This window comes from Hylaeus volcanicus, chromosome 1 (assembly GCF_026283585.1).
Source record: "Hylaeus volcanicus isolate JK05 chromosome 1, UHH_iyHylVolc1.0_haploid, whole genome shotgun sequence".
In the NCBI taxonomy this organism is placed as follows: domain Eukaryota; kingdom Metazoa; phylum Arthropoda; class Insecta; order Hymenoptera; family Colletidae; genus Hylaeus; species Hylaeus volcanicus.
Genome location: NC_071976.1, coordinates 171,485 through 194,486, shown reverse-complemented (window position 1 = coordinate 194,486; position 23,002 = coordinate 171,485). Strand labels below are relative to the sequence as shown.

Below are 23,002 nucleotides of genomic sequence, written 5' to 3'. Positions count from 1 at the left end.
GCGACTAGCCAAACTAATTTCGGAGTTTGGTCAGCGCCTCTATCGGGGAAACGCTCAAGTTTGTCCTCGAATAGTTTCTCTGTTTAGCGCTAGATGGCGCCATTATGCATACTTTTCCAAATGTTGATTTTTTAATTATATGCAATAACAAATAAATGAACGAACAATGTGATATTAAAACTTGAATGAAAATCATTTTTTAAGCCTTAAATTCGTTATTTTTTCATCCAGGCATACAAGTAACGCCATCTAGTGTTAGGAAAAGGGAACTTTTCGAGGACAAACTTGAGCGTTTTCTCACCGATGGCGCCACTGTAATCTAATTACCGACATTTTAATTATTTGCATATTTTACCTCCTATCATTTTTACAATATGCTTTCTTATATCTAAGTTGAACTTACATGTATACATTTTGAAATCTAGGTAACTTGTTAAGAAAAACCAAAGTTAGTCGTTTAGAATTGCTCGTATAAACTATAAAGCATGTACGTTAACATTTATTTGTTCATCCATACATTCCATATATACCAATTATTCCATAGATTGTTTAAAGGTAGGACTTGAATTCATACATACTGTAGAGAAGAGATGCCGATTAGAGTAGAAGTAGGGCACGGAAAACGAACGACTCCTTTATATTTCCATTTATTGCTGTGTAACTGTACGGATCCATAAACGATTACTGACGATTGTTGAACGATGTAAATTTATGTAAGTGAGTATTAATTAATATTCAATAAACTCAAGTAACACTAAATACAAATGTAACAAAAACATGATTTGTGCGGTTTTTTATTCACGAGCCTTATGATTACTCGAAGTAGACGTTTAACAAGTGTCTTAAATAATAGTAACAATTATTTTGAAGTAATATTTAAAAAACATATAATAATGGATACTACATCTCTAGACTATAATTGTTTCCACAAGTATATAATTTTACGTTTTGAAAATAATAATAATAATAATAATAATAATAATAATAATAATCTTAATATCGTTTCTAAAAATCTTTACCAAGAAAATTGTACGCGCGAGTTTTACAAATAATTCTCAGTTTTATTGTTTCAAGCTTGACAGTACACGTTACCGGCGCGAGCGATTACGACAAGGTCATTGTCATTGTTTACGCTAATGCAATTATTTACAGAATGCTGCAGACACAGACAACATTGAGCAAAATTTGTCTACATATTTGAGAAAATCTCGACTTTTGGACTGTTTTAATAAATTTGATAAGTTTATGGTTAAAATATTATATCGTTTGTTTTATTATTTTAGATGCCAACGAGATTGACATCGCTTAAAGGAAACGTTTATATCAGTCACGATACGCAGGAATCAGCACGACTAAAGGAAAAGTTGTAAAAAATAAAAAACTGAAGTAGAAATGAAATGAAATGAAATGAAGTGAAATGAAGTGAATCGAATCATAATTAACGCGTAAAGATGAATTTTCCATAAACCATGTTAGAAGAGTGATCTTGTTCATTGTACAGCTACATGTATTACGCGTATCGGGTACGCGGTGGACGTACTTTGATTTGTTTCTGAGTGCGAGGAGACCGTGACGTGACACGAAATTCAAGGGGTAAATCGTAACAGCGACAGACGCAACAGCTTGGAAATTTGAACCAATCACTGAAGATACCACGGCACTCGTTATTGGGATCGTAAGCCAGCAACCTGTGGAGTCTGTACTGTTGTTCGCATCTGCATCCATCTCTGCAGTACATCTGCTTGTTTTCGTGTCTTTAATCAAACAGAATACGATTTAGCAATTTGAATCGTATTTTAAATCGGTTTAAATCGAATTTTCATCAGCGAATAATGCCGAATTACTGTCTTATACTTACGTGCATTTTTCCCAATGAACGTATTGTTCAAACGGATAGAGATTCAGAAGTGCCAGTACTTCGCCTCTGGTATTATTCGCCCAGAATGGCGCAACCACCTCCTCTTTTACGGGACAAGCGTTTCTAAAACATTTTCAACGTTTCGAATAAAATTATGCCCATCGGTGGTTCGACATACCTTCCAGGGCTGTATCGTAAGTCTGTAAGAGGTTGGCTAAAGATTTGTTTAGGTCGTACTTTTACGCGAGTATTAGATTCGAAATTGTCCCAATTGCACGCATCGAGATCAGAGAACGTTAAGAGAGCGTCGAACAAAAGTGAAACACCCTCGGAGAAAATTCATATCATCATCATTGTAAATAAAACTTGCTTGCACTTACACTCCTCTGAGCTTCAAAACCGGTTGTTCCTGTTGATCTTTCGCGGCAACGTCCTGATACAGCTGGCCTTCCATAGAAGAAGCTTCCGGCTTATTCGCTGGTCGATATTCTGGTCGAGGTTTGAACTGGTGTTGCTCGCTCGAACTAAAAGTCCCGTGAGCGGTCGTTTCTTTCGGCGTGGCGAATAGCTCCCCTGATGGGTTCGTGTCAAGTTCAGCGGGTAGTTCCGTGGTACCGGGTAAACTGATCGTAGACGTTTCGTCGAAATCGGCATCGGGAACATCCGAAACATTGATCGTTTTCTCCTCGTCGTCCACCACCTCCTGTTCTTGCTCCTCGTCGATCCTGTCGATTTGCTCAGGAATTTCATTGATGCTGAAATTCTGTTCCTTGACGATGTGAGAAATCATCACCGGCGACTGCTCGATCGTTTCCGTCGCGTTCTCTTTTCCGTCGTTGTTTGCGCTATTCACCGAAATCGTCGTCGACGGAATGGCCGTGGTGGTGATCGGTTCGCGAACGGTCGAACCTGTCGTCGACGACGTAACCATAGAGGATGATGGCGTTTCCGTGATGGAAGACATCTTTGTCGACGTTGGTGTTGTGGTGGTTGCCGTTGAAGCGGTAGATTTTTCAGTTGGTCGAAAATGAGGCCTGGTGTATTCGCTTAATTTTGGAAATTTGTTCAATCGTTGAACGCCATTATCGTTGAAAGATCTGCTCGTGAAGCCACGTCGTTCGTACTCGTCGCTTTGTATCTTTAAATTGGCTTCGCTCTCAAAGTCTTCGTAATCGTGCGTGTACTGGTATTTCCTGAAACGATTCGAACCATCGGTTGGCAATACGTGCTAAGAAAGGAATGGAAGAATGTGCTCGCGAAATATACGATGATACAGAATATTCGAAAATATTCGAGTATGGTTCGGTAGGTACTTGAAAATTTACCTGTATTCCTCGGCAAAATGATGACGACGATCGTCATCTTTTAGTTCGATATCATTTCTCTCGAATTCTGCTCTCAATACGTTAATATGCCGTTCATCTCCGTACATACGTCTCATTAGTCCTTGATTTTCTTGTACGAAACGTCGAACTGCATGCCTGAAATTAAACAAAATTCAATTTCCTTTCCTCCTTAAACCGGTATAGGAAAAGTCAAAAGCATACGATCCGTATCGCTGGACAAACGGAAAATTTACGTATTATTATAAAACGGTTCAAGCTTAAAATGTTTTCGCTAGAGATCATCGAGAGTAAAAGTACGTCACATCCTCGACATCTCTCAGTTTTGTCACGCATCATTTTAATATACTCGTACGATGCCATTCGTTCCGTTGCTTAACATTCATAGGCGTACATGATACGTTTGAATAGTGAAAATATACTCCCTCCGAATTGTTAATTGGCTTTCTATTGTTTTCATTGGGGGGTAATTTTGATAGAACGAGCCATACGAAATATCGATGCCGAGTTTCGATAAATCAAAGTACAAGTAAATGTGTTGTAACAGTTACCATGGATAAGCACTGCCAGCAATCGCGCACCAGTTTTGTCGTCGCAAGTCGCAAGGAAGATTTGCGAATCGCGCACGACTGGAACGCGAATACGGTTTGCTGCAAGCCGAGGATGCATCATAACCGAAGGTACTCGGTCCACCACCACCTCCTTGACATCTCACGTGTTGATATGCAATCACCTGTACACCGATAAGATTAATCGTTAATCGGTTACTATCTAGTTACTAGTAATAATATCGTAGTCCGTTACTCGAGTTTCAAATAAAGAAAAGTATGTTTTCGCTCACCTGGAGGACGAGAAGCACGATTACATTCATAACTCGCGTTAAACGTTAGTTCGGAGTTTTGGACCAGGGGCCCGGAAGGTCGTCGATCACGCCCGTAGTCCTCGGGCGAATCGTTTTCACTGACGATCCGATTGCTACCGTTAAAAGGACGACAACAGAGGGAGATTCGCGGCTACATGACAGCACCTCCACGCGCGAGGAGAACGCTTTCATTACTGGCTGTAATCAGCCGGCGGCACACGGGGGAACATGAGAACATGCGAATGCGAGGCTCGGTTAGAACTCGGAACTCTGCCGGTTCGCGGTGGTAAAAGTACAGAGTTGTATGTACATAGAGGAGTCTCGTTGGTGAGCGAGCGTTCGACGCTCGCTTGACCGACAACCAAGAGAGAACGAGAGGAAGAACAAGGGAAGAAATGGGAAGACAGAGCACGTCGGCCGGTGAGTAGGTCACTGTTGCCGGTACCGTTACATTTCAGTTCATTGATGTGTGTCACGGGGCCCCACGGTGACGTAGCGAGAGCCCTACGGGCAACGGATACTCATTTATTTTAATCCATGCTCGATTGGGAGAAAGGTAGCTAGGAACCTTTTTCGAGATGAATTCGAGCCACACTTACACCAACGAGAAACGAGTTTACCTACTTGCTCCGGTTCCATCCAGCCAAACTTTTCCCACTAGTAGAACAGCATTTTTCAAGGCTATCGGGATCCTTGAAAAAGTGGCAATCGGTAGGCGAAAGATCCGGTGAATATCGTGGATCAGGTAAACTCGACGACGATTCGCTCTAGAAATGGCTCGTATCTTTTGGTTTTCGTTTGATTCCCGCGGGCCCCATTTTACCCATTTTACCCATTTCACCCATCTAACCCATCCAACTGATCTTAACCATTTTACGATTTTACCCATCCTCGTAAACACTGTTTAACGCTTGTAATGAAACTTTCCGCGTGTTCCACTGACCTCGAAACCACTGTCACTGCAGCCTCTTTCACTCAAGTTTCCTGCTTTCGTGTTCTACGCCGACGCCTCAAAAAATGCGATGATTATACGCGGTACTAAAAATTGTTTGAAAACCTACCAATGAATTATAATATAAAATTCATACGACTGGGGAACGAATCGAGTCGTATTAAGCCAACATACGTTTGCAAAGATTAGCATTCGCTATCGTAGCGGATTTACATCACGCTAAGAATTCTGTGAAAGCACGATGCTATTTAAATAGAAGCGTTTACGCCTACTTACGTTTCACGTTGCTTTCTCCTTTTTAAAGATGCACCCACTAATGCACCGACGACAGTAATAGTATTACACTTTACCATTCCGTTAGGTGAATAGCATTGGATTATTGGAGCATCGTTTTGCCCGATTGCACCTTGGCAAAATACCAGTTTACCGTGGTAGGCGGTGAACGCTGATACAGGTTCTTGCATCTTCAGCTACAAGTAGAAAAGAAAGCTGTTTGCCGCGCACCGCGCACCGCGCACGCACATCGATGCACATTGCACACACATTTACACGCATGCAACATCTTCACCATTACCGATGTTGTATAAATTCTATGAAACTATGCACAAAGAGGGGAATGTATGGCAATGGTCTCCGTTCCGAGTTTGTATTTTGGAGATATTTGAAACGAGCCAAAGAAAACAGCAAGTTTAAGAAATATGATATATTTGTTAATCTTATTACATACGTTTACCATAAATTGTCTCATATTTTGTTCAGTTTGCTTGCAAGTGTACAGCGTCGAGTATTGGTAACGATATAATACGATTCGGTATGTACAATACTTTCGTTATAGTTGAACGTTATATCTTATTTAGAAATTTACTTTTACCACTTGATATACTTATTATAACTTAATTATAACTTATTCTTACAGATTTATATACACATCGCTTCGTTATTTTATTATAGACATTTTTAACAGTTTTCCGTTAAGAAAATGCTCGTCAGTCGAGTAGTATACAAATTATTTAAGCGCTACATTCGCACGCATCTTCTTCTACTTGTATCGTATCTTCTTTTTCTCTACGATTTACCGTCTCTTTCTTAAATCTGAGGAAACCTCCCGCGTACCACATGAAAATGCAAGAGAGACTTAAAAAGGAAGTGAAATGAAGAGCACCTACGTAACCGTTCATCGAATCGTGTACCAAACCTTCGAATTGAAAAAGACAGAAAAGCGAAAAATTCATCAATTATTCGCTAGTTAAAATTAATAGTAATACCCATCATCCTAACTTTGTAATTATCATTACAACTCGAATAATGTATACCTTTCGATATACAAATTGTATATACCAACTAATTGCGTATCGTGAACAATAAATAAATAAATAAATATATATATAAATAAACAAATAAATAATAACCTTTATTAAAATTAGACGATTTTAAATTACTATACCTATATTCCTGAATAAAGTAACAGCTTACCTATAATTGGACCTATGGCGATAGATAGTATACCGTTGCAGACCATTTGCATTCCAGATGCAGCTGGTAGTCTTTCGAGAGGAACGTAGTCAGGAATGATTAAAGCCTGGAAAACAGCTTTCGTCCCTTTTGCAACACCAATAATTAATGCAACGCAGACGACCGCAACATAGGTGGTTCCCCAGGCCGATAAAACTATTCGATTTCTCAAAATAAAATCAGTTTCTCATTTTCTTGTTTGAAATTATATGGCAGACTACGTACTGGTTCGTCCGAGAGTGGATCCTACCAATGAAAAAACGTAAAGATTCCTGGATGTCCATCCTGCTTTGTGTGCCAAAAGTGGAACGCACAGCCGTCCAGTGATATCCGAAGCGGCTTGGATCGACATCACAGTTGCGATCGAGGTCCTTTCGAGGCCCGCGAGTTCGGAAAGGACGAAAGGAATCATCGCATTGAAATTCGTTTCCGCGACCAAAGACACTCCCATACCTGTTACAAATGCACATTTCTTCAAGAATTTTTACAGATAATTTCCACCAATCGTTATACGATTCTCTAGGTTTAATAGCGAAAATATAATCAAGTTACCTAATATAACTGCAACGTAACGGCTGTCCTTTAAAAGATCGAGATCCAAGTGTTTGAAAATTCTCGACAGAATCTTTCGTTTGCCTCCTGTTCTATTGGCAAGCTCCGCGTTTCGCGATAAAGGTCGCTCGCGATCCTCCGTTTTTCGTTCGACATCGTTGCTCAACAATTCACAATTAACGCCACCGTTTGTTACCTCAGTTTCATTTTCAACATTCAACGATTCGGCTCGTTTTGCAACACTGTTGTCGTTGCACTCTGCGGAAGATTCCGTGATGTCATTGCCCTTTGTTATACTTGTAATCTACATAGTAGAAATGAAATCTGACGGTAAACGTTAATCGTTGTCCTTTTTTACGATTCTATCAGGACAACGAACTAGCAACGCACCAAGAATGCCGCTGACGATAAGATGGCATATTTATTCTATTCGATCTACCTGCTATACTCGTATAGCCTCGTATAGCCTCGTATAGCCAACTCACCTTGTTCTCGTTAAATGGTTTTAATAACGATGCTCCTACGAGCGAATGCATCGCTATTCCAGCAAGAATTAAGAGCGTCCCGGTGGTAGCATAATTCTCTAATAGTTTTGCTATAAGAAGAGGCATCAGAATAGGACCCAGACCAGTCAGTGTTACCGAGAACCCCATCGCCAAATTACGTTTCTTCCGGAAATACGTGTTGAGTGCTAGAGTCGTTGCTGGAAACATAACTCCGTGACCGATACCTAGGCACGATACGATATACAAAGAGTCGATTTTATTAGAGGAGATTTGTCGCGAAAAGAAAAGTGTTTCGCGGACAACGAATTACTTACTCACCAACGATAATACAATAAGTGATAATAATGGAGGGAACAGATACAGCAAACGCAGTCATGCAGATACCAATGGCGACGGTGAGACCGCCGAAGAATCCCACCGTTCGAAATCTGAACCTTTTCATCATTGGCCCGCTTATTAAACCCAGACTACACGTGATCGTTCCATTCAGATGAAGAATGAAGGATGTTTGTGTAGCGGTGATACCGAGTGAATGAAATCGGTCCGTGAATACAAGGCCGTAGCATTGCTGTATCGGAAGTATCGCCAACTGAAACAATTTTATTCTTTATTAGTACATATACGACACATATTTGTCTATTCGCGTTCTACTATTCGAATCCAATTTTCTCTCATTGTCAGTGTTGCTCTCCTTTTACGTTATCAAAAATGTCGTGCGCGAAACACATGTACATTCGGGACCTCGCGATATCTCGAAACAAACAACCAACCCAGCGTTTCTCAACCTTTTGCTTCCGAGTTTTACGACAGGACAAAGAAATTATAATTAACAAAGAAAAGAAAGAAATATAGAAATAGAAATAGAAATAAAAATAAACAGAGAATATCGGTTGAGAAATGCTGCACCAGAAGAAATAAAATTGTGAAAACTTACGTTAATGATTGTCACAGCGGCGACGATTACCCATGCCCAACCTCTATCAGTTTCACCGCGTGACATTCTATCGGACGTTCGGCTCGACCTTCGGGTTCAAAGTTCCTCGAGAAATTCGAACAACACTTTTCTCTTGTTCGCCTCGTCTTGGAGCCGACGCGGCGGTGAACTGCAAACTTAGAGGGCTGGCTAAATACACGACGGGATTGGACGAGTGATAAGATACGTACTTAGTAGCGTGGATAAGTATTAAATACATATGCCCACACAGAGGCACGTGCAAGAATTATTTATGATTTTCGAGCTGTCGCGTGGAAACTGGAAATTGATTCGAGCTATACGTTAACGTTTGCATTCTTCTCTATTCATATAATATAGGTATTAAATAGGTTCAGTTATCTATTAGCAGTGTCACATGGACTAACATGTTGCTCTGTATACATATAATTGGTCGATTTTAAGATATCTGGAAAGATTATCGGTCATTTTTCGCTTTGTTATTGTACTTTTCTTAATCGATCGATCACTTACTCGTACGATTGTAACGTATAAATGCAAAACAATGATGTCGAGACGCTTTCATGTATTTGTCATTAAATAAATCAAGACAATGCACCGATGAACAGGCGTTTCGTACAATCTTTTTCCTTATCTTTTGTTTGCACTTTATATCTGCAGGCTTTAGAGCCTTCGACGCTGTCCGTTGGTCTCATTCTCTTGTCAGACAGGTACACGGAACAATCTTTCTTTTGAAAAAGTTATTGAATATGAACAAATAGTTTGGTTATCGTAAGGCACTGACTTTGATAGAACAATCAGTATTCAAGGTAGCAGAAAATGTATTTTATTTTAACGGAAATACTAATAATGTTCAAAGTTTGACCTATTGTCTACAAATGTTACATATAAAAATTAGAGTAAGGTGAGCGATCGAGATAACTTAAATAATTAGTACGGTTCAAAGGAATCTTGGAATTGTAAATCATCATCATAAATTTCAACTTTCTTCCAAGTAATATTATTATAAATTAACACGTGCGTACGCGTACGTGTTCGAATTAGAAGGAATGACTGACTCGAGACACCCTTTCGTGTATTCTATTTTAGTTGATCATTTAATAATGGTTTAACGACGCGTAATTTGTAGGTTCTCTTATGGCACCGCACCGGTCGGTTTCAGTTATGAGGACGCGACGCCCGCGCCGACGCGACTCGAGGCGACGCGACGCGACGTATGGCGACGTCCGCATGGATATTACTGTATCGTAGCATTAGCGTTCGGTTCGTCGTCACCGTTGCACCGAATGCATGTTTCGTTAACGACCGACTCGACAGTCGGATCACTATAGATTCGCCTTCCTGTCACTTGGACTCACTAAAAAACACAGTATTTTCCCGTCAAGCACATTCTCGAACTTTTCACCGATAATTTTTACGTCGTGTCTGCGACGAAGCGCAAAAATAGGCAACATAGGTGTACATACATTCATGTTCCGAGCGGTGCCGAGGACTACTCGTGACTGGCTCGACGAAGGGAAGTCGCTTGATAAAAACCGGCTTCGTGACTCGACTTTAGACCAACTCTGGTCTTTGACTCGTCGTACCACGTACATATAGCGTATAGCTTCGTTTACATGCTTCGTTACATTTGCATCGATGCCGACGTCGACGCCGACGACGACGCTTTTACACTACGGGACAAAATGATAGCCAGACAAATAGTTTCTCAAATTATTCTACAAGTCTTCGTCTCATTTATTTGGCATTATTCTCGTTACAAGTTTTGTACATGTAATACATGTTCGTAAAGTATCAAAGAGTGCGTAATTTCAGTTTACAAATAAATAATTATTTTTTGTTTATCCATGATCGATTCATGTCGATTCGATCGATAAAATTCTCGAAAGATCAGTGTGCAGCTTTTCCGTGAAACTGGCAAGTTTTCTCATACTTTCCATCATTCTATAACGTTACTTGGTTCTGTTTGTTTCGCTAAAGTAGCCCTTCTTCTGAGCGCACCGTACACAAATTCGAAACTCCATGCAACAAAAGTGATGGTTATCATGAACGTCATAACGTGTATACAAATGGTATAACTTTGACTTACGTCTCTGATGTATCCTGAAATATCATATACTACGTGTATACTATATGTAATTTGTATATGTTGATATAATATGGGATATTATTACAAGGTACCGATTAAAGGACTCAACGTTACAACGAATAAACCCTTGGACACCATGAACATTCCAAAGGCACTGGGCAGCTTTTTCAAGGAACAACATTCGGAGACGCTGAGATTCAAATTCACCAAAGTAGCTCCTCGTAAAAATCCTATTACTACAAAAGTCACTATTAAGAATATTCCTTTGGATTGTTCTGCCAAAACTAAAAGAAAAACAGACAAATAAACAAACCCCTTAAATATTTCGGAATATTGAAATAAACAGCTAATCTTGAAATAAATGGTTGAAAATATTTGACGATACTTACTGGATCGTCCAATTCCTACCAGCAGGCAGAACACCCAGAAGACGGATCTCTTTTTGAATCCGTATCTGTCGAAAATGGTGGGGAGTACGAGTCGAGCAAGAATGTCGGTGAATGCAGTTATCGACAAACAGGAAGCAACTTCCACGTTGGTCATTCCTATCGACCGTCAAGTTCCTTCGAGGAGTCTACCAAATTCCTACAGAATACTGCACAGTCGAACGAAACCCGAACAAATAACGCGATAAAAGATCGTCCGATTGATGATAATATAGCTGTACATTGTAAAATATCTATACATATACTATTATACGTAATATATTTCCTCATAATTTATTGTTTCTAGAAGCTTATTGGAGAGTTTTAATAAGGTTTCTGATTAAGAAATTATTCAGTTTGTTCACCATTTATCGCACTTTTTCACGTTTCGCTCTACCACGTGCCGATGCCGTTGCGAGAGGATGTCAAGTAATAAATACGAGTTCTTCCTACTACAATTGTAACCGATAAGTATGGGTTTTGGATCGATGGATATTATTACTACTCGTTCCGTTGCTTTCATTACTTTGCAGATACAATTGTTGCAGAAATGTTCAGCACCGATTTCTTGCAATAGCGGAGCTTTTACTGTACCATATAAATTTCAAAGAACCTCGATATCTTTTAATAACATCCTTTCGCTATGGTTTCTTGACAATGTTACTTACCTATACTAGACAGAAAAAACGGAGTCATCAGTTTGAAGTTCGATTCGGCAACATAATACAGACTCAAACCGATGATCACGTTTAAGTAAATGCTATCTTTTAAAAGGTCCAAATCGAAGGTTTTCCTTATCCTCTCGAAGAATGATTGGTCGTGTTTTCCTTTCTCGTCATCTTTCTCGTCATCTTTGCCGATATCGATTTTCGACATCTCGATATCATTTTCAAGCTTTTTCCTTGCTCCGTTGTTGTTTTCGCGTAATAGAATGTCGTTTTCAGCTGTCTTATTTGTATCCTGTGTACGGTAAAAAATAGCTTTTCCGAATGATCGCTGTACACACACGTACAATAACAGGTACGATAGTAGGTAGGTACATTAATTACAACGTTACCTTTTCCGCAACTTTTCTTTCCTTGGGTTCCAGTGGTCGTAATAAACAGGCACCGACCGTAGAATGTAGCGCCCACGCTCCAACGATCATAGTTGCTCCTCGAAATCCATAAGCTGACAAAAGAATATGTATAAACTGTAAACAACAATGAAAATTACTAGTATAGCGTTGCTACAATATAAATATATTGAAATTATACAACATTATTAATCGATACATAGGTATAAACGATAAACAAAGTTTAATAAATTTGTGCAGGCCTGTTCGTGTTAAACTTTCAAATAAAACATAATATAAATTGGTATTAAAAATTCTATTCCGTACTTGCGGTACCAGCATCATAGCCAATGTCGTGCCTGCCATTGAAAAACCGACGGCTTGCCCTCGTTTTTTATCAAAAAACGTATTTAGTGCTACAAAAGACGATGCGATCGCTAACCCAGTTCCTAAGCCTACGATAAAAGAATTAAAAGATTATCGAATATCGGTTAGCGTTACTGTATTTTTCTAATCGTTAAAATTACATACATTTAAGTGTATATATGGTAATTTTGATAAACAATGAAGGATAAAATAATAAATACCTCCTAAAATACTGTACGTGCAAATAATATGAAACATGCTATTAGCTCTCGACGTAAGTATCAGTCCAGTGCAACTCAAAAGAGATCCGAAGAAAGCCACTTGTCTGTATGAATATTTCTTTAATAATGGTCCTATTAAAAGACCTACATTAAAAGAAAACAATCGTTTTGGTGCAGAAAGAAAAGAAGAAGAAAAAATAACAATTCCAATATACGGAATATCGGAATATACTGAATTATAATTACATTTACTTGAAAAATATCGTTTTATAATTATTCCAGTAATACCTGAAAAGTTAACGATGGCATCAAGAATACTCATTATCAATGACGTTCCTGTGGAGTCGATATCAAGTTCCTCCAAAGGGTCGTGAAAGAGAAGACCAAACGACGGATCCAACGATCTCAAAGAAAGCTACAGAAACAAGTATAGAATGTTTAAACACGTACATATAATAAATAAGAGAAATATAAATAGAAAGAGGAAAGAAACATTAATTAGATATGTATTACCGTAATCAAGCTGCTACCAAGACAAACGAACCAACCCCAACCACCGTCGGGTGCTTTCTTGTTGGCGTGGTCAACGGTCATCATCTTTGCTTTTTACCATTAATCGACATAAGAACGAACCGTTCGATCAACGATTTATCGAAAATTTGAAGAAAAGTCAGGCTTCTATTGTATAATAGTAACGTGTCCGAGCGTCACATATCGCGGGATGTAGTTTAATGGTTTAATCACTGTCGCATCGTTCGTTACTTTACGATTCGATCCGATCCGATCCGATCCGATCCGATACGTAATCCAGATAGACTGGTCCGGTGTTTCCCTCACTTCTTACTTTGGTTATGACTGACGACTCACTCTCACTTTCAAGCAAACCGATTCGTTCTTCGTCTGCCCCTCTTTGTTCTGTCGACCCATGGAAAAATACGTGTTACGTTCTTTTGCGGGTCTTGTAACCCTGAAAGAATTTTTTCCCCATAATCGTCGCCAATAACTGAATCAACGGCAATGTCTTTTCACATACCGAATACATCGGTACATTTTATTCCTGTATCTTGGACGATGCAAACACGTAGTTTGTGAATCGATTGAAATATCGACTGTATTTTCAATAAATAAACGTACTTTCCGGACCAGAAGACAGTCACGAAGTAAATAACGAATATAGCGTTATTCCCGCGATACGCGTGCGCATACGCACATACTCGTATGGTATGCAAATAATGTATAATTTAGTATGATATAAAAATTTATCAAACGTGATGCATGTGTTGAACAAATTGTTCTTTATTTTCATCTGTTTATTATCAGGAGTTCCCTTCGTTATACGCAGACCATTTGTAACAGTATGACTAATTAATCACTCGCTGAATTATTCATGACAATAATAACGATTTGTACGTATAGTATAGCGGCGATTTAACATTACTGTTTCTTTCAAATAATTCCCACTCGAATTGAAAAGTATTTGTCACGGTACTAGCAACTAGCAACAATCAACTACCAACAGTTATCACTCTAGCTTCTTATGTACATTGGTGGTAAAAATGATATTATATAATATTCGTTGGAGCACATTAAATCAACTTAAATTATGCAACTGCTGTGTTAGAGTTTAAAATTAATCTACAGAGAAATTTGAATGATTGCTCGCTCGTAAGCGTTTCACTTTTACGAACCTGGATAATGGAAAAATTGTATGGATTCGTTTAACGGTTCCAAAACTTTGAATCTCACGATGCTTCACCAGCTTCAATTGTGCCAGATTATTTCATTTATTTGCATTAGGAAGTATAACACCAGCCAGCAAGCAGCGGTCAGCAGGCAGCAGGCAGCAGGCAGCAGGCAGCAGGCAGCAAGCAACAGGTCACAAGTGTTTCGCGAAGCAAATTTTTATTTGAACAGAGCGACGCGCGTACTGGCTTTACTTTTCTTATCCTCGATAACTTACTGCACGAGATATGTCAAAGACGCGTTATGCATAATACATTTAAACCATTGACCGCCTATCGGTACGTTTACGACCAAAGAAGAATGAATCTATAATGAACAATAACACGTATGAAACGAAGGAAACCTATGGAACACGACTTTTCACACCTTTCTCGTTATCTATGCATTATTCGAATAAAGTTTTCCATTCATCTCTAGTTTCGACTAGAAAAAGAGCACAGTTGCGCATAGTTGAACGTGTTAAAAAGTATCCGCGTTTCAACAGTCGGAGATGAACCGAAAAAGATAATACCGTAACTTTGTATGCGAACATTGAAAATATTCATTAATGTAATTGTCCTGTTTGATTTTTTTTAACAATCTTACAAGATATATGTATATGTATATGGTATTCTATTTTCTACTGTGAACGAAACGCGTGAATGTAGGTACTTGTATTTCAAGTGAATAGGTATTACCTGGCACGGTTAAGGGTAGCAACTGTGACAAGCAACGATACAAGCCCGGTTCGAATCGATAAATCTACTCGAGCGTGTAAAACGTGTGTACAGTGTACTCGAATTATCCACAGCTGCTCGACGTTTCACTATCGGTATCGCGGTTATCGGTTTCCGTGAACCCTTTAAACATTATTCTCAGGATTCGCGCGTGAAAGCGCACATTTAATCACAGCTCGACGACGTCCCTTTGACTCGAAAACCTATTTCTCGACAACTTATCCGGAAACTTGTCACCGTAGGAGCTCATGAGCGAAAGTAACGACTGACTACGACTACCGAATGTCATTCATCGAAATGACCACGCTGGTATCGCGCAGCATCCTTTTTCCGAGGCTGCCGACGCGCGATCACGACCGCGACGACGACGCCGACGGCGTCGCGTCGTTCCGTTGTCGCCAGTGGCGCATCCACCAATTTACCATACGAGCTGGAACGAATAAAATCAACTATGGATCGATTTTACTTAAAAGTTAATCAGATATTGACGGATGAGAGAATAGAAAACGCAATCGTGTTAAAATTTCAAATAAGCATTGTACGCATTGAACGGATTGTACGCATTGCGGATTGGCTGTTTAAATTGCAAATCGGAAGGCTTTGTCGTCTTATCGTCTCGTTAATGTGATATTATACGTGTACGTGTAGTAATGGGCTCTACCTCGAACGTGATTTTCGATTTATTATTCAATTCGCTAGGAAACTGTCGAATGTTTGGCATACACCGGGTACTGCGAATTAACGAGATTCTAGCACATAAAAAAGATGGCAACAGTTAATAGACGGATAAAGTAGGATAATTTTGTTGCACGTTGCACCCCGTAGGATCCGGTACTGGTTGTCGTTTACGGGCAACTCGAAGGAAGATCGTTTGACCGCGAGAAGGAAAGAACGCGCAAAATGGAGACACGAGAGATTACCGATATCTCAAAGTTGATTCGACCGCAATCGTCGCTGTCGCTGTCGCATTAATTCCGCGGCGTGAGTGGACACGGTCGATTTCTGACGGCATTTTTCCTCTACGATTGTTTTTCTTTACGAAAACGAAAAGTGGCCAATTTAGTATATTATGTGTGGCCAGTGCCGGAACAAAGAATCTCCGTCGGCGTCGGCGTCGGCGACGGCGTCGGCGCCGCCTCGCGCGTATTCCTCGGCAACGTAACGCTCGTCGCGTAGCTGTGTACCTACAAGTGAACGCATGATAGCGGCAGAGTCGATTCTCGCAGTGCTTTAAATACTCATTGAGGTAGTGATATGCATCAGTATGTAAACGTCGACAAAGATTCATTTTCACAATCTCGTGTTAACGTCGAAGCGCATTATCGCAACTGTTTCATGAAAACACAGTCTGCACCACTCGTTTACAGTTTAGTAAGATTCGAATCGTTCGAGGATGGAACAAACGTCTCGATACACGCGTCGCTATTCATCAATCACTTTCAAACTTGTTCAAAGTCGCCTCTACTTGGAACGAAAATCGAATTTCTTCTTTGAAAAAGTTTCCTTCGTACACAGATCTGATTTTCAGCAAATTGTTCATTGTCACGTTAACGTAGTAGCAACTTGGAATTAAATAATTATAAAACAGATTCTGCGTTATCACCTGTCTTATTGACATTATTACTACTATCAGTGTTACTCTACTTTCCGTTCTGTATTAGAAGCTCTCCAATTTATTTTTGCAATCGAAAGCAGCTCCGAGTATTAAATAAAATGAGCTTTTATTAACCGACATTTTCCTATTTTCAAACAACTAGCAATTATCAAGTTTGATGGTCGAGCTGAAGATTTTGCGCATGTCCCCAATTTATTAACGAAACAGAAATAAGTAAGATTTCGATTTCGATTTCGATTTCGATGAGAAAACATATCCGATATATGCTCGATAATATTAGAACCAACTACACTGTCCATTTTTCATTTCAATAATAAATCAATGTCACATGGATTAATTAACACGATCACGGGTAATATTTTTTGCTAATGGCTTAAATTACTTGCGGTGCAACTAGCTGCGGTTTCGAAGGAAATTTATTTTTACACGGTAAATGTACTCGAGCGACAATCGGTGTTACAACACTCATTTTAGTAATATTCGCCGAGCGGTTAAGTAATGCAATTGGCATTAAGCAAGTAGCGAAACACCACTAATTAGTTAACGTTGAAGGAGATCTATCACGATTTCGAGTCTGTATGGATTCTACTTTATCACTTTGAAACGTGATAAACGTATTCGGAACGCGTAAATTCGATTGCTAAAAGCTTCGAAAACTGCAATTTTATTGGTAGCGTATAAAGCATGGAAATTGCTACTCTTAAACCTAATTTTCCATTCAATTATGGGTATGGTATCAATTTTAAACATTGAAATTTATCGGAAATGGAAAAGGGAAGTAGCTTTGTAATAAGAATTCTTTAAATCTTAATTTATTTAAAGTCAACGGTGTATTTTACAAGTTTTACAAGATGACGAATACAATCAGATAAATTTTAGGTATTCCTGCGTATTGGTAATTTCTTTTTTATTGAAATTCTGATGGAAAATAAATAAAAAAGTAATTTATATTTATATGTATAACTACAGATACAGGTAATATATCGATATTTGTTGTTTACAGGGTAGATACTTGATATACATATATTAATACTACATACATATAGGTATCGTTATCATTATGTCGCAAAGTGTATAACGCCTTATAATTTGCCACCGTGTATCTCGAATGCATGGCGTAATACACGTTTCAGGGGCAGGATATAACCGGTAAATCTGTTCACGTACGAGTACAGGCTAGGTATAGGTATACAGTACCATTATCTCATTTACTTCCAATATACAGATCTGCTTTTCGTTATCTGCTTTTCGTTATCTGCTTTCTGCTTTCTGCTTTCTGCGAGTTCGTATGTATATACCACATGTACATATCATAGCGGAATAGAAATAACAACTGTAACCGAATGTTCAAGAAAAATGCATTTCATTTACTTGGTTCAAATTTATCGCACCTTGTAGTCGTCTAATAATACGAGTTAAAATAATTTCATCGGTGTGTTCATGGCTTGCAGCTAAACGGAAATAAGGATAGGACAAGTAGATTAGAAAAAAAGAACGAAAGCGAATGGAAACAACGATGAGTTAGTATATTGTGTATTATTCGGTTGTTAAAGGTACCGGTTCAAACGATTCTACAGAAAAATGTTGTGAAATTCCGTTTACGATACGTTTTCTAATTCCAGATGTTACGATAGCAATATTTCATTCTCCTTAAGGATTGGTGCTTAGTACGGTGACATCGTGTATGTACATAGATAAGAGAGTCTCCAAAATCATTTGTATTCAGTTTCGTTCAGTCAAAAACCACCCAGCTGACTGATACACGCAGTGTAGAATTTCTTAAATCGAACCGCCTCTTCTCTCCACTCTTTCGAACAAATCAACAACTTTGCGGTGGTAAGGTGATGCTAGTTTTTCATATTATTCAGTCAAAATAATCGCGTTAAAAAAAAAATCGAATCGAAACAAAAATCAATGCGCTTATTAAAGTAAATTAATGAAACTTGGGTTATACGTAGTAATTATCGCATATTAAAATAGTTTTCGAGCAATGTGTTTAGAGTGTAGAAAACTATGACGGTAGCTAAAACTAATGGAACAACGGCAATGACAACAACAACCAACACTTGTATCGATCATGAGAAGAAACAACAAAGTAATGCGTTACTATTATACAAAGAAGAGGAAAAAGAAAAGGATGAAATTACGCTAGAAGACTTGGCTCCTGACGGTGGTTGGGGATGGATGGTGGTGTTGGCTATGATATTAGTATTCGTTAGTATAATTAACTTGGAACCATCTTCGACAATTTCAATTTAACGTAGAATATGGAGTTTAAGTTTGTCACCATCTCTAGTATACGTATAATGTAATTTTAGTTAATAAATTATTCGATTCATCTGATTCGTTCTTTTTACAGATTACAACATTTGGACCAACCGCATCGTTTGCAATTATTTTCGGTGATTTTCTTGAAGCAACTGGTCAAGCTGGTACAGCAATGACGCTATTTAATTCCGTTTTCATGGTTACATTTTCGATTGCTGGTAAGTATCGCAAGCTGCATTTGTTTCTCGGTGTAGATCCTTCGAAACGAACATAACAACGATAACGCGTCATTGAGTAATTTTATCCGTCGCGCCGCGCCTCGCCTCGCCTCGCCGCCCCCGTTTCTAGATCTTTTTACTTTTTATGCTTCTGTATACCGTATACCTGTACGTGTACGTGTACGTGTACGTGTACGGCTGCACGACATTTGCCACTGATAACACATATTCGATTCCGAATAAGTAAGTGTACCCATAAGTGTACGCTGCTTACTTTTTAAACCATTTTTCATAACTGTTGTTTATTTCAAACAAAATAATTCATTCTTAACGAGGTAACCTCTATCCATTTACAAATGTTATATATACATACGTAACGTGTAAAAATGATTCGTTTCATATACTATATGTATGTATGCCCTAGTACAGGGGTTACTGTAATGTCAATTGTGTAATAACACAAACACGTATTATTTGTACATCGACTTGCATAATACTTTAACCGCTAGAGGCTCGTAATACATTCTGAACATTTCCCTGCAGTACTGTATATATATGTATAATAGTATGTATCTATACAATATCGATTACGATAAAAAAAATATGCAATATTATATGTGTATTCTAACTGAGATCAATTCTACATCATTTAAATGAGAGCTAGCTAAGCGATTACATAGATATATTGTATGTACATAGATTGTCAGATGTTGAAAATGTTACCGATAAGGCACCTGTAATTCAAGAATAGTTGTTCATGTAAATCTCCCGTAGCTTGGTAGGCGCCAGATAAGAATGACATGCCATTTTTACTTTTGTTGGAAGATTACAAATACGAAAATTTACGCCAAAGATTGTAATATGACACAGCAAAAAAATGGTTTCTTATTATTATCGTAATTTTACAATAATGTTCAACGCCAAGGTGCATATCGGGATTGTCGAGATACATATAGTACGTATATACAAGTACATGTATGTACATTGTACATAGACGTAGCAAGTTGTTCGATGTCTGTTTCTAGTTTTTAGGTTCTAGCCCCATTGGTATTTCATTCAAGCATATATATATTTTGTTATCAAGTTTGTAATGTACACAATAAAATAAGACTAGCGAGTAAAGAGTTAACAACAATTGACTTTTTGCGACAGGTTTGATGACCAACATTTTATTGAAGAGATACGCGATGAGGCCTGTAGGAATTTTCGGTGCGTTGATGTTTGCATTGCCGAACGTGGCTTTAGCATTCGTTAACAACGTGTACGAAATGGCATTTTTAAATTTCCTCCAAGGCTTGGGACTCGGTCTGATCATTACCATTTGCAATACGAACTTCAACGCTTACTTCGTAAAGAGAAGAGCGCCGGTACGGAAATGCAGAGCTGATGGCCAGCCTTCTTCGAGATAGTTATATTCCGAATTTTTTAGAGAAATTCTTCGTTTCCAGATAATGAGCGTAGCCCAAGTAATTATCGGTTTAGGTGGAATCGCGTATCCTGTCTGCATAGAAAGATTGATGAGAGTCTATGGTTTCCGAGGTCAGTTGACAAATATTTCAAACAGACAACATTCTAGCCGAATATTAACTTTATTATTTTCTTTAAGAGGAATCTTGAAATTGTTTAGTCGTGAAAATAACGATGGTCGTTTTATGATTTGTCAGGCACTGCATTGATGACGGGCGCGATGAGCTTAAACTGTATCGTCGGTATGACGATGATGCATCCAGTTGAATGGCACTTGAAGAAACCGGAACAAGTACGCGCGGAACGGGCACGTCAAAGAGAAGAGCGGAAATTGTGCGGAATAGCAGCGTTGAGTCGTCGTTCCAGCGAGGTTACTCATGTTCCAACGAAAACTAGATGGAGCAGTTTAACGAGTCTCAAGGATGAAAGAGGGAAGCATTTGCCGCTTTTAGTTGAAACGTTGAAAGTAAGTTTTTATTTATATGTGTCATTACACACGAAATCGATCACTCGTCAACCTCGATGTCAGACATTTCATTTTTACCTGTTGCCTGTTTGTAACTTTATTCCGAATGAATGAATGAATCGCTTTCTTTTCCTTTTTTCCTTTTCCTTTTCCTTGTTCACTTTCAGGAACCTGCGCAAAGGGTAGCTTCGATATCGGAGCTCGAGGGGAAAATTTGCAGTCGAATGAAATCTGGATCGATGCGTGAACTTTTAACGAGACGCATGTCGGCCCTCTCGGCCTCGAGTTTGGCAAATTTAGTGACAAGTATCGGAGCCGTAACAGACATTGCACATTACGAGAAAACTAAAGAGAAACGGTTGGAGAAAGGAGTTCAGGTGTCTATGAAGGATGTAGACGATACCGACAAGAGTCAAGTAAAGTACGTAAATAAAACATTGCATCTAAACATTTTCGTTAACCAAGAAAATTTCACCCTCGTGGTGGTAATAATTTAAAAAAATTTCTTCTAAAACTCCATCTACCGAACAATAAAAAGTACAAGTGTATCGATGATAATGTATTTTAAACGACGCAGAAAAATCTTCGCAGAGCTTTTGGAAATGTCACTGTTAAAAAACTGCGGTTTCATGAACATTTGTCTTGGCGTCAGTTTTGTCCTGTCGAGCGACTTTACGTTCTCCGGTCTGTTGCCATTGATGATGGCCAACCACGGACACACCAAAACCCAAGCAGCCCTGGCGATTACTATCAGCGCCGCTGCAGAATTGGCATCAAAGATTTTGATTGCTATCTTCACGTTGGTAGTAAAAATCAAAGCGAAATACATCTTCTTCTGCGCCATGATTTGCATGGCGTTTGCAAAAGCGGGTCAGTAATACTATCCGATTAAAAATTGATAGTGGTTTCATTGGTTCTTGGATAAAAAATATATTGAGATTAAAGCGTTTTTAGCGGAACACGATAAAATCAAAATTTAATGGTATTTTGTATTCGCAGGTTACTTAATTTACAGTGACACCTTGACAGGGACATTTGTCATGATAGCGATTATAGGAATGGTTAGGTCATGGTTATTAGTTCCTCAACCATTGGTCATCATAGAAGATATCAGTATTGATAAATTCGCTTCAGCGTATGGAATTGCTGGCGCTAGTAGCGGCGTGATTTCCATAGTATTTGGTCCAATCGTTGGTGAGCGAATGATACCGTATAGCGTACCTATACAGTAGATAGAAAATCAGCATTTTTCGATAAACTATCCTTAAACAAAGTTTATCCTAATAGCGATAGAACGAGTCGAGCGAAATCATAATATGAAAACAAACGGTTTTAGGACTGATGAAGGACTGGACCAACAGTTTTGTCGTCTGCCAGCTTGCCCTTATACTAATGAACGTCCTGTTTGTTATTCCGTGGGCAGTACAGTTCCTTTCAGTAAATTTACCAAAGAGGAGGAAGGAACGGGCGGATAAAATTGCTGCCGAAACTTCCGGTGCCCTTTCTGCCGATTCATGCTAACGAAGAGAGAAAGAAGAACATCTTTGTACATACATAAAGTGCCTAAAGAATATTTGAAAGTAGTTTTTTCTTTTTTTTTTTTTTTACAATAACAACAAGATACGAATGCTTCGAACTTTACGAATGCTTCTTTTTCTAGCTCTACTCTAAAGTATCTTTCACGAAACTTGCAGAGATTATACAGTTATCGAATAAAATTCTCTTTATTTCGATGTATAAATTATCACCGCAATATTATAATAATTATTTTACATGTACACAAAGAGTTTAATAAATATTTTCTATTCGTATAAGGA

At 38.7% G+C, this 23,002-nt stretch overlaps 4 protein-coding genes and 1 long non-coding RNA gene across 22 annotated transcripts; 2 read left to right on the top strand and 3 right to left on the bottom strand.

Moving 5' to 3' along the window:
- The first annotated feature begins 377 nt into the window (after positions 1-377).
- Positions 378-1,423, top strand: LOC128874529 (uncharacterized). 2 transcript variants are annotated; one of them, XR_008456660.1, is made up of 3 exons: positions 378-487; positions 560-713; positions 1,284-1,423. It is a non-coding gene; the product is annotated as an uncharacterized LOC128874529 (long non-coding RNA). The 2 variants fall into 2 exon arrangements; XR_008456661.1 differs by having other exon boundaries at positions 560-717; positions 1,284-1,403.
- On the bottom strand, positions 730-4,883 carry LOC128874452 (protein spaetzle 4). The gene is made up of 6 exons (XM_054119257.1): positions 4,043-4,883; positions 3,753-3,934; positions 3,184-3,339; positions 2,239-3,051; positions 1,859-1,981; positions 730-1,754 (listed from the first exon to the last, which is right to left on the bottom strand). The coding sequence occupies exons 1-6, from the start codon at positions 4,070-4,072 to the stop codon at positions 1,511-1,513; spliced, it is 1,548 nt and encodes a 515-aa protein (XP_053975232.1). The 5' UTR covers positions 4,073-4,883; the 3' UTR covers positions 730-1,510.
- Positions 4,884-5,718: 835 nt separating this feature from the next.
- On the bottom strand, positions 5,719-10,102 carry LOC128874460 (monocarboxylate transporter 9-like). 8 transcript variants are annotated; one of them, XM_054119269.1, is made up of 8 exons: positions 10,004-10,102; positions 8,520-9,894; positions 7,904-8,174; positions 7,565-7,809; positions 7,080-7,383; positions 6,753-6,980; positions 6,489-6,683; positions 5,719-6,210 (listed from the first exon to the last, which is right to left on the bottom strand). In XM_054119269.1, exons 2-8 carry the CDS (start codon positions 8,583-8,585, stop codon positions 6,026-6,028), a joined length of 1,494 nt encoding a protein of 497 aa, XP_053975244.1. In that variant the 5' UTR covers positions 8,586-9,894; positions 10,004-10,102; the 3' UTR covers positions 5,719-6,025. The 8 variants fall into 8 exon arrangements, 6 of the variants coding, with proteins under 6 accessions (XP_053975244.1, XP_053975254.1, XP_053975264.1 ...); XM_054119279.1 differs by having other exon boundaries at positions 8,520-8,985; positions 9,051-10,043; XM_054119289.1 differs by having other exon boundaries at positions 8,520-8,985; positions 9,687-10,043.
- A 129-nt stretch (positions 10,103-10,231) lies between these two features.
- LOC128874486 (monocarboxylate transporter 2) lies at positions 10,232-15,457 on the bottom strand. 4 transcript variants are annotated; one of them, XM_054119338.1, is made up of 11 exons: positions 13,726-13,866; positions 13,206-13,659; positions 12,981-13,107; positions 12,693-12,836; positions 12,433-12,560; positions 12,109-12,243; positions 11,720-12,011; positions 11,016-11,171; positions 10,719-10,910; positions 10,627-10,640; positions 10,232-10,555 (listed from the first exon to the last, which is right to left on the bottom strand). In XM_054119338.1, exons 2-11 carry the CDS (start codon positions 13,287-13,289, stop codon positions 10,490-10,492), a joined length of 1,338 nt encoding a protein of 445 aa, XP_053975313.1. In that variant the 5' UTR covers positions 13,290-13,659; positions 13,726-13,866; the 3' UTR covers positions 10,232-10,489. The 4 variants fall into 4 exon arrangements, with proteins under 4 accessions (XP_053975313.1, XP_053975312.1, XP_053975310.1 ...); XM_054119337.1 differs by having other exon boundaries at positions 10,233-10,640; positions 12,693-12,824; XM_054119335.1 differs by lacking the exon at positions 13,726-13,866 and adding an exon at positions 15,113-15,457 and having other exon boundaries at positions 10,235-10,640.
- Positions 15,458-16,174: 717 nt separating this feature from the next.
- On the top strand, positions 16,175-23,002 carry LOC128872631 (uncharacterized). Of its 7 annotated transcripts, XM_054115539.1 has the most exons (11): positions 16,175-16,397; positions 18,218-18,286; positions 18,389-18,980; positions 19,126-19,252; positions 20,405-20,619; positions 20,701-20,791; positions 20,917-21,185; positions 21,353-21,606; positions 21,763-22,055; positions 22,185-22,379; positions 22,522-23,002. In XM_054115539.1, the coding sequence occupies exons 3-11, from the start codon at positions 18,780-18,782 to the stop codon at positions 22,704-22,706; spliced, it is 1,830 nt and encodes a 609-aa protein (XP_053971514.1). In that variant the 5' UTR covers positions 16,175-16,397; positions 18,218-18,286; positions 18,389-18,779; the 3' UTR covers positions 22,707-23,002. The 7 variants fall into 7 exon arrangements, with proteins under 7 accessions (XP_053971514.1, XP_053971520.1, XP_053971497.1 ...); XM_054115545.1 differs by lacking the exon at positions 18,218-18,286; XM_054115522.1 differs by lacking the exons at positions 16,175-16,397; positions 18,218-18,286 and adding an exon at positions 17,756-17,946.